Source organism: Babylonia areolata, chromosome 20, assembly GCF_041734735.1.
Source record: "Babylonia areolata isolate BAREFJ2019XMU chromosome 20, ASM4173473v1, whole genome shotgun sequence".
Classification (NCBI taxonomy): Eukaryota; Metazoa; Mollusca; class Gastropoda; order Neogastropoda; family Buccinidae; genus Babylonia; species Babylonia areolata.
In genome coordinates this window covers 54026459-54043118 of record NC_134895.1, presented here as the reverse complement: position 1 = coordinate 54043118, position 16660 = coordinate 54026459, and the positions used below count along the sequence as shown (strand labels likewise).

The following is a 16660-nucleotide window of genomic DNA, read 5'->3' as shown; positions in this document are numbered from 1 at the left end:
GTAGAACTAAAAAAAAAAAAATCAACTTGACTAAAACATGAAAGTGAAGACAAGGAGTTATTTACTGATTTAAATAGCTGGAAATAAATGAGTTTTCAAAGAGGTTTTGAAAGGAGGGCAAGAAACAGCATGACGGACAGGAAACGGAAGTGAGTTCCATGCGGAGGAAGCTGAAAAGAGAAAGTGCGTTTTCCACGTGATCTTTCGTTTCATAATTACACCAGTTATTTGCTTTAATCTTCCATTTATACTTTGAGCGTGTTTCTTTTCAAATCTCTGCCATTCACGTATTCGAACTGATCTACTTAAAACTCAGCACAGATCCTCATCTGGTTTCGACTTTGGAGAGACTTGACACACCGAATATCAGTTTGAAGCATCATTTTCTCCACAGCACGCATACTTTTTCATGTCTTTGTGAAACTGAGGGAAGGGGAAATTGTTTTGGACAACTGTCGACGGGATCTTTTATACATATTCCTTTTAAGGCAAATATTCCAAGCCGATAACGTGATCTGCTTTCTGTCATTTGTTTACACCAGATCTCGATCAGAGGAATCATAGAAAAAAAAAAGATAGACAAAGAAATGAATAATAAAAATATTCTAGCGTAATAAACTCTCCGCGTTGCTTTAAAATGCTGTATATGTCTTGAGTTCTAAAGAACTTCTAGATGACATAGTTTTTGTTTGGTTCAGTCTGTGCCAATAAAGTGATGTGACCGACCACTGTGGAAAAGTTGAAGAAAGGCAGTGCACACCCACAAAAGCTGCTCACAGTGGTGGGCTGCCCATGACGTCATATCACCTTTTTAGTCGCTCTGCCAGCGACGAAACGTTCCCGACGAAAGTGTGTGCACCATCTCCTAATATCCCAAATAAGCAAACAAGCAACGCGCTGTATTCATTTATTTATTTATGTATTTATTTAGTCAGTCGTTTGTCTGTCTGATTATTTGTATGTTTATTTATTTGGTCATTCATTTTCACGTTACAAGTATTTGTTCAAGTATTTCCTTATTCATTTCTTTATTTCATAAATGTTATCTATATTTGTTCAAGTATTTCCTTATTCATTTCTTTATTTCATAAGTGTTATCTATATTTGTTCAAGTATTTCCTTATTCATTTCTTTATTTCATAAGTGTTATCTGTGTATTCTTCTTCTTCTTTTTAATATTCGTCTGTCTCGATACTTTTTCATATCTTACAGGCGAAAAACACCGAAAACATTTGAACTGATGTCGCGAAAAGATTGTATACATCGATAGACAGATAGATATATGGGGGTGGGGTGGGGTGGGGGTGGGGGTATATTTGTGTGCGTGCTTTTTGCGATATTTCACATTTCCTTCGAATTCAGTCGTCTGCCTTTGCTTTGGCCTGTCTGTCTTCACCTCTGTTCCACTTTATCTGTCCGACTATCTTTCACTTTTATTCCAATGCCTCTCTCTCTCTCTCTTCTCTCTCTCTCTTCTCTTTTTTTTGGCCCCAAGACTCACTCTCTCTCTCTCTCTCTCTCAAATTATCTTTTAATCTTTTTTTTGGCCCCAAGAAAAAATAATAATAAAGATTTGAGTTCTCTCTCTCTCTCTTAAATTATCTTTTTAATCTTTTTTTTTTTTTGCCCCCAAGAAAAAAAATAAAGTTTGAGTTCTCTCTCTCTCTCTCTCTCTCTCTCTCTCTCTCTCTCTCTCGTTTCTATTTATCGGCGGCTCTCCCTGCTTTCTTTACATCATGACGTTCATGAGATCGCTTCGTGGCCGGGGTGGGTGGTGGCAGTACGCTAACGGCCTTAATTCCACTAATCATATTCCAGCACTGCCCTGAACTGAACTTTGGGAGGGAGAAAGGGTGGGGAGTGTGTGAGGGGGGTGGGGTGGGGGGGAGTTGAAGCCAGCGCCGGCTGTGTGGTGAGACAGAGAGAAGGGGTGGTTTCCATAGCGAGAGCAGGAAGAATAAACATGGCCCATCGATTGGTCCAATAGCCGCGTGCCCAGCAAAGAGGAGCTGCCCCAGCCAATGGCGTGACGCGCGTGCGGCCTGGTGTTGTTTTTTTCCTCCCCTCTCTCTCTCTCTCTCTGTTGGGTGGTTTGGCGGGGGGGACTGTCAGGGATGATGAGCTACTTCGAAGTAATTGGTTCCAAGCACTTACATCAAAGACGAGCGAGCTTTTAAAAAAAAAAAAAAAGTGCGGTCTGTTTAAAATGAAAATCTCTGTCTGACCGTACTCGTTTCTGCAATCAGTAACACACCGTTCTGTCTCTTTCTCTGCGTGCTCTCTCTCTCTCTCTCTCTCTCTCTCTCTCTCTCTCTCTCTCTCTCTCTCTCTCATGCCTTTGACTGACGAGGTAACCTGTGACTAATCATTCCACGTTATTATCATACCGCACGAAGTGGTCTTGATGTAAAATACGTTAGGCCACTCCCCCCCCCCCCCCCCCTCCACACACACACACACCCTCTCCCCACCCCATTCCACTTTTTGCATCAAAAACTTGGTTTTAATTCTTCTTTTTCTGTCTTAAAAATAAATAGATAAAAAAGAAGTGTTCATTGCTAAAGAAAGTCAATATTTTCTTAGATTTTAATGTACATCGACCTGTGTGTTTGTGTAATGTACATCGATCTGTGTGTTTGTGTAATGTACATCGATCTGTGTGTTTGTGTAATGTACATCGATCTACGTGTTTGCAAGAGCAGCCCCAGAGCGGTGGGCAGCGCTTGAAGCATGTGGAACACATCGAAGCAGCATGTTGTTGTTAATTTATTGATGATCTGTTTACCTTGGTTGGTTATTTTACACTTTACAGGCTGTGCGGCGGTTGGTTTTCTCCACTTGTGGGACATTCAGCTCTCTCTGTCTGTCTGTCTGTCTGTCTGTCTGTCTCTCTCTCTCTCTCTCTCTCTCTCTCTCTCTCTTTGTTTTATGAAATATTTCATTATTTCCCACTTTCTTTTCATCGGCAGCTGTGGGAAGTGACTGTTCTGTCCTCTTCTCTCCAGCAAAGGTTGTAAACGAAAGCAGATTGTAAGTGTGGTGTGAAAACAGCCACCGCCGGCCAAGTCATTTGATTCTCAGGAATCTCATTCTTGCTGGCTTTTTGTTTGTTTGTTGACCAACGTACTGCACATGGATATATCAAGACTGACATTTTCCAATAAGCAAACAGCAACAAAAACTAAAACGACGACAACAACAACAAAAACCACCCACAATACAAATACAGTGAGACTGCATCCTCAAGGAACCATAGAAATACGACAACATCGAACAGCTCACTATGTACACTATCAGTCAGAACTGTTCCCCAAACTAACAACGTGCGTCTGGAGATGATTGTTCCTTCAATTCCTCACCAAAGGCTGTACCATGGGTAAATCAATGAATAAATGAATAAATATTCCCCCTTCTTTTTCTTTTTTTTACATGCATGCATCTCTGTATCTATGTCTCTATTTAACTGTATCTATCTATCTATCTATCTATCTATCTATCTATCTATCTATCTATCCATCTGTCTGTCTGTCTTTCTAACCATGTATCCCTTTTTGTTCGGTTTTTTTTTTTCAGTGACGGAAGGTTGTTTGGTATTATCTGCACTTGTTTTCCTTCGATAGCATGTTGTGCGATATCCCAGAAGACACACGTTACATTATAAAGCAGTAATGTATCACGATGTTATTTTGATCAGGTTCTCACCAGAATGGTTATTGTAAAAGACTCGTTCGTCTCAGCAACATTACAAGACTGACACATTGTCCCCAGCATAATAAACTGTTACCTTGAAACACAAACTAAGAAAATAAAACAAAAAAACCCACCATATTAAAGCAACCAGAAGAGATTACGTTTAATTCCATCCATGTCAAACACAGATGTCCTTGGCGATTTGGTCAACAGGAATAATCTTCCCGAGAAAACTGGGGTGGTCGGGGTGGAAGAGACCTGTCTAACAATTCACTGACACCATCAGGACGACACCATGATCAGATGGACAGCGAATGGGCCATTTTCTACGTTGGGCATCCGTCATTCGACTTCATAACTGTTTGAATGCCAGTTCGGAGCTCTGTCGACGGTAGTGAGCTGTTGAGTGGCCATGAGACAGGGCGTCCTGGGACAGACACTGGCTGCCCTCAGCTCCACCATCTCCTGCCAGCGTTGGGCCCACTGAGCTAACTTGAACCCAGGTTCGGCAAGATGTTGGCATAGCTGAGTATATTTGACCATCAGCTGTGTCACATGATGCCCTTATTTGGGTTTGTTTCCGCCACCTCCGCATGCCGCTTAGTTCCTTCAGGTTTGTCACATGATGCCCTTGTTTGGGATTCCTCAGCTGCCTTCAACGATTCTGTGGTCCACGGCTGTCAGGTGATGCTCGTGTTGGAAGTGTGCCGTCCTTGTTTTCTTTCGGTATGTCTGACGGGGTGGGTGTCCGCAGTTTGCATGCATGTTGAATGTTGTTTGACCGGGTTTTCCTCTTCACGGACACTGTTAGTTGTGATTTCAGGAAAGGAAAGTTGTTGACGTGTTGTCTTGGCTTATCTCCTCTCACTCTAGAAAGAACACTTTTTTTTTCGAAAGACTTCTACACACCGCAGAGTAAAATGTCACAAAAAGAGAATCTCTGTGAGCTTTACTGTCACAGCATTTTAAATCGGCACACACACTAGTACATGGTAAATATGGCAATATTGTAGAAAGACAAAAATCATGCATAAATAACAAACCCGAAGCGATCGACACATGCCCGCACCTATGTGTACAGGACAGAGAGTGAAGCCATTTCTGCCTCCACCCCGCCCCTACAAGGAAACACAATATGAAAACAGATTTTGGTTCTGGGTAAAAGAGCAGCTGAATGACATAATTTTCAAACAGTCGTGCTCTTCAACACAATAATTAACTTTGCAATCCAGATTCAAAATTGAAAAAAACAAAATAGCAGACATGAGTCTTTGCGATTTCTTGTACAGACCAACAAAGCCGGTATTTCAACGTATAGCTGAAGAGTTCTCTGCCAGCTCGCCCAAGGTATATCCGAACAAGGAGAGACGTGCACAATCCTCGCTGATAAGAACCACTCTTCGAGTGAATATAAGGCAGGGACCGTGACGGCCAATGTTAGCACGTTGTTTAATACGTGTTATTTCAATAAGTAAAAAAAAATATATATATAAAAATAAATACAATAGAATAAAAACACGAAACAACACGGCTGGAAAATGTGATGTCAGATTAGTCCCCGTTGGATATCAAGTCAGGACTTCTCCCTGTGGACTAGGAGTGCCAGAAGAACATTCAGGTTTTCACCCCTCTTCAGACTGCCAGGAGCCCCCCACCCACCCACCCCCACCCCACCCCCACCGCCCCCCAACCCCCCAACCCCCCAACCCCCCCACCCCCCCACCCCCCCATCCCCACCCTCAGAACACCAGCCAGGACTACACCCCCCCCCCCGCCCCCCCATCCCCACCCACGCCTGTATTTGTACGGGAGCAATCATTCAGCTATAAAACATTCGTATCTGTGTACTGTCGGTTATGTATTCAACTTTGTGGCCCAAGTGAAGTAATGAATATACAGGTCTACGGTGTAGACACGTAGACGGCCAGAATATTTCAAGCAAATAATTTTCAACAGAAAGTTTTCAAAGCCACTTTATCATCCGAACTCAAAGCTTTTTTTTTCCGAGAAAATCTCTCTGATTTTTGCTTACGGGCATTTTATTTTATTTTAAGTGAGCCTAAAGAAAATTTTCTGTTTTTGGTTGAAGCAGGTAATAAAGTATTTTGAACTGAATCGTTAAACATTTATACTTGGAGCGCGTGCGCGCGCGCACACACACACACACACACACACACACACACACACACACACATTTGCGCAAACTCGCGCGAACGCACGCACACACACGCCCCGCCCCACTCCACCACCACCCCAAGCTAAACTGGTAGGTAGGACTGTCGGCACCAAGGCTTCAGTTCCTGTCTTGTTCCACTTGAGGGGATCATCAAAACGACACCATGGGCCGACTGTACAGTGATCCGGAAAGACCCAAGTCGTGATGTGGGTGGTTCACCAGGGGGGAAATGTCACGACTTAGAAAGAGGTGTCTGCCACAGTGACTGGCCAAGGGACGAACGCTGGTGTTCGCTTTTTGACTTACTTGTGTAAACAAAGTGAGTCTATGTTTTAACCCGGTGTTCGGTTGTCTGTGTGTGTGTGTGTGTGTGTGTGTGTGTGTCTATGTGTCTGTGTGTCCGTGGTAAACTTTAACATTGACATTTTCTCTGCAAATACTTTGTCAGTTGACACCAAATTTGGCATAAAAATAGGAAAAATTCAGTTCTTTCCAGTCATCTTGTTTAAAACAATATTGCACCTCTGGGATGGGCACAAAAAATAAAAAAATGAAGCCTAATTATATGCAAACTGCATTTACTGTTATATTTATATTTTTTGTATTCTCTAAACTTGGCACTTTGATCTCATATTCGACCCAACAAAAAGAGCAGTCAAAATAATCATTTTTTGTTCAAACAGGAACTTCTTTTGCTAAGCATGGAAGTTTTATTTATTTTGCAAACGTTTTGGTGCAGATAGTAAAGTAGGGAAATTACTCTGTAATTAGTGCTAGGGGACTTAACTCGCTTTAAATTGATCTTTCTCATCTTAAACATTACATTTTGAAAATATACACAATGCATAAAAAGCTTGGATTTTTTTTTTTCAGTGTATCACAAGTGAGTCCTGAAGGCCTTGCCTCTCTTGTTCCAGTTTATTCCACGGGAAATGGTTGTTAAAAAGCACACGCGCGTGTGTGTGTGTGTGTGTGTGCGTGCGTGTGTGTGTGTGTGTGTGTGTTGTTGTTGTTGTTGCTGCTGCTGTTGCTGTCTGCTGTGCAGGAATTTAATTGTTTCTTGTTGTTCTTGTCACTCTTTTGGTGGCGCTATGAACACACAACTTCAGTGTGGACTATTTCAAGCACCCTTTAAGAACTAAGCTCAGACATTCGTAAACATAAAGATAAAATGAATAAAATAAAGTAAAAATTATGAAATATATTTTAGAATCCTCTATTCGCGTGCTCTCCTCGTCCTGACAATCATTGTAATTTATCATGCAGTTTTATGTGCGTGTGGTGGTGTTGTTTTTAAGAATTATTTGTCCGCGTGGTTATTCAGCGAGTGAATGAGTGTGATATGCATAACACAATTGATTACTTTATTGTGTTTTCCCTTAAAGATCGCAAGACGTTTAATTCAACAGTCAGTGTGTTGGTGTTGTTATCCCCAACAATGTGTCCGATGTAAGAACACGAACATCGTCGTGATCACGCACAGTCATCATCTGTTCTTTCTGCCTCCATCTTGTTTACCCCACCACCCACCCCCCTGTTATTGCTATGTGTATTTTTTTTTTATTAGACTTACTGTTTTATATTAACATTAGTATAGTATTTGTTAACATACACAATGTATGCTTATGTGTGTGTAAGTGTACGTGTGCGTGTGTGTGTGTGTGAGAGAGAGAGAGAGAGAGAGAGAGAGAGTGTGTGTGTGTGTGTGTTCTGTGTGGGTTTTTTGCTGTTGTTTTTTCTATGTCGTTTATTAATACCATGCTTGTGCCTCTGTGTGTGTGTGTGTGTGTGTGTGTCTGTGTGTGTGTGTGTGTGTCTGTGTATCTTATTATTACCATGCTTATGCCTTTATGTAGTATTGTATTCGCATGCTATGACTTTAAGTAGCATTGCGTAGTACATGCAATGACATGTAGTATTTTGTAGTGTAGACCCTGTTTCAGGGCGGGGACTGGATGAAAAAAGGGTGCCAGTGCTTATCTGTTATCCTCGATAATAAAGAATTTGTCTTGTCTTGTCTTGCCTTGTCTTGTCTTGTCTTCCTCCCCTGCCACAGATCGAAGCAGAGTATTTGTTGAACGAGAAACAGTACACTCTCTCTTATGTTTGATTTTGTTGCGAGCTATCGTCGGTATTGTTAATTAACGATTGAGCACAGCTATGTGTTTGCTTAAATACTTGCGTAACTTCCTATTTACTTGAATGCTTGCTTGTAAATTAGTAGGCACTCTGTTTATTTTTTAGAAGGCAGCGAAACCCAAAAGTTTCATCAGACAAAAAAAAAGGGCAGTTCCAGTCCGAAATGTTTCCATAACTTTTTTTCTTCCCCGAAAGAGATGAGGCAGAATAGAATCGCCTGCGGGGTGTTTGGAAAAAGCATGATTGGGCTGCTTTGAGCAAGGCCAATTATGTTCATTCAGTCCTTTGAGCAAGGCTAATTATCATCATTGAGCAAGGCTAGTTATGATCATTGAGGAAATCGGTAAAGCAACACGAAGGACTTCAGCTGCAAGCGTGTTATCAGCAGAGACGGTGTCAAACTGGAACTCACGAGAACTGGTGACGCCATTCAAGGCTGACACAGAGCGATCTTTTATCCGGCTGGCGCAAGCAGGTTATGCATGCAGATTACGTCAAGACCAGTCAGGTCATTATATCGAAAAATGGAGACGTCTTGTCGCTCAGCCTGCTTCCAACACAGAAGTAAAACACACTGTCCAAACTTCCATTTTGCAAGCTTTGTGTGTCATGTTAGTCACTAACTTCCGTTGAACATCCAAACATTGTGTGTACAATCTCAGTCACTAACTTCATATATGTAAACACTTTGTGTAATGTTTGTAACTAACGTTCATGCAACGTACGTACAATCTTATTCACTAGCGTCCTTTCAGTATGTCAGCATGGTGTGCAGTCTTTGTCACTAACCTCCAAAGATGTAAACCTTGATGCTTGTGTGTGTGTGTGTGTGTTGTCCCATCAACCGAGCCCCCCCCCCCCCCACTCCACCCCGCCCCCCCCCTTCCTCCTCCCCCCTGTGTACACGGCCACACCCACGTCTGCCGCAGTCCACAGGGAACCATCGATGTTAGGTCCCAGGAAGCCACACACCACGCATTGCTGCTTGGAAGTCGCTTCAGCGGTGTTTGGTAGTGTCTGTTCTGATTAAACGTACTAGGGACACAACCTACAAAGCCCCCTACTGACCACAATAATGGTTCAGTCTCAGGCTGTGTGAGTGTCTCCCCTAGAATGGATGGAGACCGCCACCACATCCCTCTAACAACCCCCCATGAATCTGCCAGCACTGAAGACCTTGACAGGACTCACCCCAATCACGGAAGTGAAGGGGTCACCATGAAAGCAGGACATGAACGGCCAGGAATTAGGTTCGAATCACTGCTCAGTCGCCGATACTTTCTCCCCCTCCACTAGACCTTGAGTGGTGGTCTGGACACTAGTCATTCGGATGAGACGATAAACCGAGGTCCCGTGTGCACATGCGCTTAGCGCACGTAAAAGAACCCACGGCAGCAAAAGGGATGTTCCTGGCAAAATTCTGTAGAAAAATCCACTTCGATAAGAAAAACCAATAAAACTGCACGCAGGAAAAAATACAAAAAAATGGGTGGCGCTGTAGTGTAGCGACGCGCTCTCCCTGGGGAGAGCAGCCCGAATTTCACACATACAAATCTGCTGTGATAAAAAGAAATACAAATACAAAATACATTTTCTATTTTATCTATTTATGATGAAGGAGGATAGTATGACGATATAACGATGTTGCTATGGAGGTCCATTGTAGGTTTGGGACTGTGTGACAAGGATGTACTTACTCTACTCTTCCTTTCATGACGATATTCCGGCGTTAACCAAGCCCGAGATACAGACACTTGGAGTGGTGGTCAGGAAATTTGAGCAACACACCCAAAGACGCATCCATGAAGTGGATGACACTCGACTGCGCAGTCCAAGTCATGCCATTTAAGCCCACAGCACACTCAACTCAGGGTAAGAGCCGGCCGCGGGCCGAAAAACCCACTCCTCTGGGAATCGAACTCGCGTCCTCCCAGCCGTCGGTCGGCAACGTTAACCACATCGCCACGGCGGCAGGTTTTGATGCAATTTTATATTTTTTAATTTGCATCAAAACATGCAAATTTCGCGTGCAATCTTTGTCACTTGCCTCCAGTCAACATGCGTGACCTGTACGCATTCTTAGTCACTGACTTCCATTGAACACATAAGCCTGGCGTACAATCTTAGTCACAAACTTATTGAACCCGCAAGCCCAGCGTACAGCCTCCATCTGATAACTCCCAGTGAGTAGTGACGTGGCCATTCTCCAGTGTTCAGCGTTCTACACACACACACGCTCATGCGATCGTGCACTGACACGAACACAAACACACACAGGGCGAGAGACAGAATGGAAAAGAGTTGAGGGGGCAAGGGAAAGACGGGAGAGGGTGGGAGGAGGGGGGGGGGCGGGGGGCAGAACAAAAAACTTGGAAAAAAAGGGGGGGGGGGAGGGGGGAGCGGGGGTAGAAAACGCGCACGCGTTTAACCCTCTCTTCACCTTTCCATTCAAGAAACGCTCACAGAAAACGACAGACCATGCCCAAAGTAAACAATCAGTTCATGGGTGCGTAAACAAGGTTCTTGAGAAAACACACACTGATCAAATCCTGTTAAGATAAAACGCTTTTTGTGGTGGTTGGGGGGCGGGGGAGGGGATAGTGGGAGTGGTTCCCGGTAGGGAGAGGGGCGTAGAAAAGGTGGAGCAGTTAAAAGATTTAAAAAAAAAGAAAGAAAAAAAGCCAATACAGAATAGAAAAAGAAATTACTGTCACATAATTATTTTCTAACCAGTTCTACCACCGGTTTCACACTCCCAAGGGAAAATAATGATGCAATATGACAAGTCTCTGAAGGCTGTACTGAGTAACACCGGCTCAGCGTTCAGTGTGCAGCTTCTCTTTTCGAACAGAACTGAAACACGTTCAATAGCTTGTCTTTTTCTTCACTTCTTTGCATTGTGTTAAAACAGAAAGAATGCTTGGTGAGAAACATAAATAGAGTGTTGCTGTTGTTATCTTATTTCAATCTTTATTTGTTTATTGTTGACTTGTGATTTGCAGGTTGAATGAACGGAGAAAAGCCAAGCAAATCTGACAGTGCTTCCATTGGTTGTTTTTCATGGAGTGGGCGTTCCCTATACTTGCACGGACATGTGTAATAGGACACAGTTTTTCGACAATTTTCATTTCCCAAATTTCCTGTTTAACATTGCATTTCTCAATAAATTTGTTTTGTACAAAAACATACGCACATACATAAACAGCTACTTTGTAATGTATAGCACGCTTGATGAGAAAGACAAATATTGTATCGCTGTGATTTCTTCAAATATTTGTTTATATTGTTGATGTGATTTGCAGGCTGAACTAAGAAGGGGGCAAAACAAAGCGATTCTAACAGTGTTTCTATTGATCGTTCTTCATTTGGTGGATTTTCTACACATTTTATGCATGAACATGTGCGATTAGTTCTTGATTTTAGGAAACGTAATTTTCTCATTTGTTTATCTGCTCGTGGAAGTAGATTCTACCCCCTTTCTTTTTCTACTTTGTTCTTCATAATGGTCTGTCTGTTGTTGCATGCAAAACCTCATGCGCGTACACATTGTTACATAAATACCGTTTGGCCAAAAACTCTTTTTTTTTTCTTTGTGTGTGTGTGTGTGTGTGTGTGTGTGTGTGTGTGTGTGTGTCTCCCTCTCTCAAGCTAACAGTAACACATTGACACATCATATGCCATGATATCAGCTATATTTCGTTTATTCATATCAACAGAACTGTACATCATATAAAGCACTATGCTTTAATTCAATTGCACCTGTACATTAAAAAACAACAACTAACAACAGAAGACACAGCCACAATACCTAAAACCCAACTCGGGGTGGATTCTGCGTGACAGTTGTCAACTTGTTTCAGATCAGCAAACACGTTTTCAACTTTTGTTCAGATATTCAACATGATAAATAAAATACATACAAACACAACCAGTGCAAGTGTCTTTCGTATATTTGGTGAGAAAGCATACAATAAAATTAATGTAAATGGTGAAGGATCAATCTTATGTGCTGGCACGCGCGCGCGCACACACACAATTTGCTCGCTGCACACACACACACAACACTAACTGAAGTAATTTCAGGAGAGGAGTTTCGACACACTGACACTCAAATAAAATCTGGCAGTACAAATGTTTATTTCTGTAAGAGTGTGCAATAGATATACTCTATCGTAATTTCTGATGTCATTTGATGCTCTCTCTCTCTCTCTCGTGAAGTTTCTATCTCCCTCTCTTTTTCTGTCATACACATAAACACGCCGTTTATATATATATATATATATATATATATATATATATATATATCTGTGTGTGTGTGTGTGTCCGTGCGTGTGTAGTTTGATAAGATGTGAAGGATAATAGTATGACTCTTCCAACAATTTTATGATCCCTCCCAAAAGACTGTTCTCGATGATAATATTTCTAAGACCTCCAACAGAGCTATACTTCATCACCCAGTATCTATCATCAATACATTCATAAAAAAATGCTGCAGCAGTCAGTTCAAACATTTATATTGTTTCGTGCTTACAGTTTTGGTTCTGAATCTGATTTCACAACCAAGTACCGGTCTGATTTGCATGACTGATTTTGCATCTTCGTTTGATTTAGATTTTTACTTGTTACATTTTGTTTTGGACCCACTCTTCTTAAGAACTGTGAAGCTTCATTAAACACAGAAATGCAACTGAATTCCTTCATGAGCACGTTTACTACTATCATAACATTAGTTAATTAATTTTAGAAAATCAAAACTTTAAATTGCCTGGAAAAGGAATATACTTAATAAGACATTTTCTCAAATTAGAGGTGAATTTTAAACCAAAGAAAAAGTTGACGGTACATCTTTTTTATCAGCAATATCAATTCAAGCATCTTCAATAAAAGCAATAACAAAGAACATTGCCAACATATAGATATAATCTACAGTAGAAGTACTATGGGTATGCACAAAAATAACTTCATGTATACAAGCTGGAAATTCTTTCTTTTCTCTTTAAATCAAAGGTCAACAGAAAGCCAAACATTATGTTCATCAAAGATAAACTGTGCGTCTAAAGAATATAACAGATATAAAACTAAGATCCTAAGAACTGATTGTCAATTTTTTTTTTAATAAACCAGATGTAAGTTTTTCTTGGGACACTGTTTTAACTGATATATCAAACTAGAATGGCCGGCTAATTTTTTTTTAATAAACCAGATGTAAGTTTTTCTTGGGACACTGTTTTAACTGATATATCAAACTAGAATGGCCGGCTAATTTTTTTTTAATAAACCAGATGTAAGTTTTTCTTGGGACACTGTTTTAACTGATATATCAAACTAGAATGGCCGGCTAACTCTCGGAATTGATTTCATGGTGTGCCTAAAGCCAAGATACGCCTGTTGCTGACCGATCCAACTTCACAAAAGAGGAATCAACCACGTTTTGCTTTTTAATCGCCGCCTTCACAGCACAGTTAAATGCATAAAACGTCATAAACAACCACCAACCACTGCCAACGACCAATCATACTTCACTGGCTCTAAAAAAAAATAAATAAATAAAACACACACACACACACACACACACACAAATGCAATAAAGGTGTCTAACGTGGCAGTTATATGGTTCTGTCAAAGTTTGCCAGATTGGCGTGACCAGCCAGCCGTCAGCCAGAGGACAGATCTCGTGTGTGTTGCAGTCGTTTCTGATTCCTCTGTTGGAATCCGTCAGTTCATATATGTGCACACACACAAACTCTCTCTCTCTCACACACACACACACACACACACACAAACTCACACACACACACACAAACACACTGATCTGATCTTGACAAAAATGTGCGCATCCCAAGACATGTATATACCTCTGTGAAATGTTGCTAAATCTAGTCAATCTGTCAAAAACAAGTATGCAAAGAAACAGGCGACAAGAGGTGACAGCGATAAATTAACATATTCATAAATAAATGAAATGGATCAAACCATAAAAACGAGTATTAACAGGATCTGATGCGCCGATTGAAGCATGACCTCAAGACATGGGAACAATTTTTCATACATACACACCCCCACACAAGCACATACACGCACAAATCTGGTACAAACGTGGACAGCACGAATTCACCTTCAAATCACTACATACTCGTACAATACCACCACATGTCCGATAGGAGAAGCCAGTCGTTCGCCTGACTTGAAATTTAATGTATGTATAGACTGTATAATGTAGGTTGATATAAAGATTGTTGTAAGAAGTCATAAAACACATTTCCATTGAAACACACACACACACACACACACTCTCTCTCTCTCTCTCTCTTTCTGTCTCCCTTAAGCGATAAACATTAATAATAGTTACAGTACACAGGTAAACAACAACCACCAAATCATAAAACACTGTACATTGTGATGTCTGCTATACAGCCGCATAAAATATGAATCCGAACCAATCCACTTCATTTTATTCACACACAGTGACAGTCCTTAAGTGACAACACCAGTCTAAAAGCATCAACCATTGAGAGCCTGAGAATATTGCGTTCCGATTTTTGCTTTGTTTTGTTTTTTTAGCTTAGTTTGGATGATAGTGTGCGACTTATCTTTGGTACATAGAATGGGACAAACGAGCTACAACACCAAATGAAAGGAAGAATTTATACATGGTGATACAACTAAAATTGAATGTTAAAAAACAAAACATTTGGATCATAGCAGATAAAAAAGACTAAATAATGAAAAAATAAATAAACAAATGATAAAAATAATAATGATATTTATGGTGATAATAATAATGATTATAACAATAAATATAAAGATATGGCGAACACAAAAGTTCTGCACGGTGGGATACAACTTCCCTCACAGCCTACTGCAGCGTCGCCCTTCTGGGAAACTTGTGTTTCTCTCCCTCTGACCGCAACGGCCCGATCCTCAGGCCTGTGTTGGAGGACATCAACACGCCGTTGTTCAGCAGAGGGATAAAACAAAATAATGATTAATAAATAGTATCAATAATAATAATGATTAAAATGATAAGGTGCATCATGGGAGGTAACTCTCTCACAGCCTACTGCAGCGTCGCCCTTCTGGGAAACTTGTGTTTGTCTCCCTCTAACCGCAGCGGCCCGATCCGGAGGCCTGTGTTGGAGGACATCAACACGCCGTTGTTCAGCAGCGGGGTCGGAGTGGTGGGGGCCTCCGCTTCCAAGTTATCCAGGTTGCCATTCTCCATGTCGTCATCCTCGTCGCTTCTGTTGTTGTTGACGTTTGCGGAGTTGTCGCTGTCGCTACATCCCCTTTCCGCGGCGCTGCTGTCCGGCCCGCAGCACCAGCGATTGAAGCAGTACCTGGATGCCGCGCCGAAAAACTGCACCGAAAACATAAACGTCTTCGTTGTTATTTCACGCTGATATTTCAACAGAAATCTACGGAGTCGTTTTCACAATATTTCCAGTACCCATTCCTTAACTTAAACACACACACAGATGTGTGTGTGTGTGTGTGTGTGTGCAGAGAGAGAGAGAGAGAGAGAGATCTGATCGATTATCCATTAGTGATCGTGGTTCGAGGCCTTGTTTCGGCATAGTGCTGCATCCTTGGGAACTGAAGACACTTTACTGACTCCGATTCCCTCTCACTCCACCCACTGCAGCTGTGAATGGTTGCTGACAGCTACTATGGCGGAAGGAGAGGACTGGGCCCCGCCTTCTTATGCGGAGCCCTAAACACAGTGGGTATGAATTCACTGCCTTCCTATGCCAAGCCCTAAACACAGTGGGTATGAATTCACTGCCTTCCTATGCCAAGCCCTAAACACAGTGGGTATGAATTCACTGCCTTCCTATGCCAAGCCCTAAACACAGTGGGTATGAATTCACTGCCTTCCTATGCCAAGCCCTAAACACAGTGGGTATGAATTCACTGCCTTCCTATGCCAAGCCCTAAACACAGTGGGTATGAATTCACTGCCTTCCTATGCCGAGCCCTAAACACAGTGGGTATGAATTCACTGCCTTCCTATGCCAAGCCCTAAACACAGTGGGTATGAATTCACTGCCTTCCTATGCCGAGCCCTAAACACAGTGGGTATGAATTCACTGCCTTCCTATGCCAAGCCCTAAACACAGTGGGTATGAATTCACTGCCTTCCTATCCCAAGCCCTAAACACAGTGGGTATGAATTCACTGCCTTCCTATGCCAAGCCCTAAACACAGTGGGTATGAATTCACTGCCTTCCTATGCCAAGCCCTAAACACAGTGGGTATGAATTCACTGCCTTCCTATGCCGAGCCCTAAACACGGTGGATATGAATTCACTGCCTTCCTATGCCAAGCCCTAAACACAGTGGATATGAATTCACTGCCTTCCTATGCCGAGCCCTAAACACAGTGGGTATGAATTCACTGCCTTCCTATGCCGAGCCCTAAACACAGTGGGTATGAATTCACTGCCTTCCTATGCCGAGCCCTAAACACAGTGGATATGAATTAACTGCCTTCCTATGCCAAGCCCTAAACACAGTGGATGTGAATTCACTGTCCGGATGGCCGGCCGTAAAGACTATGGTATACATAACCTTATTTATACCTGTAATACGAACAGCTGGGTACACTGCTAGCATCAATCTACTATAGCTGGGAAGACATCTTGGACACAGGAGTAA

At 42.0% G+C, this 16660-nt stretch overlaps 1 protein-coding gene across 8 annotated transcripts in view; it reads right to left on the bottom strand.

The window, feature by feature from the left end:
• Positions 1-11690: 11690 nt before the first annotated feature.
• LOC143294735 (phospholipid phosphatase 1-like) overlaps positions 11691-16660 on the bottom strand; it is a 58962-nt gene continuing 53992 nt past the window's right edge. For all 8 annotated transcript variants that reach the window (XM_076606186.1, XM_076606185.1, XM_076606184.1 and 5 more), the window contains one exon: positions 11691-15362. In XM_076606186.1, the coding sequence (XP_076462301.1) occupies positions 15063-15362 (300 nt within the window). In that variant the 3' untranslated portion in view covers positions 11691-15062. The remainder of the gene's footprint in view (positions 15363-16660) is intronic.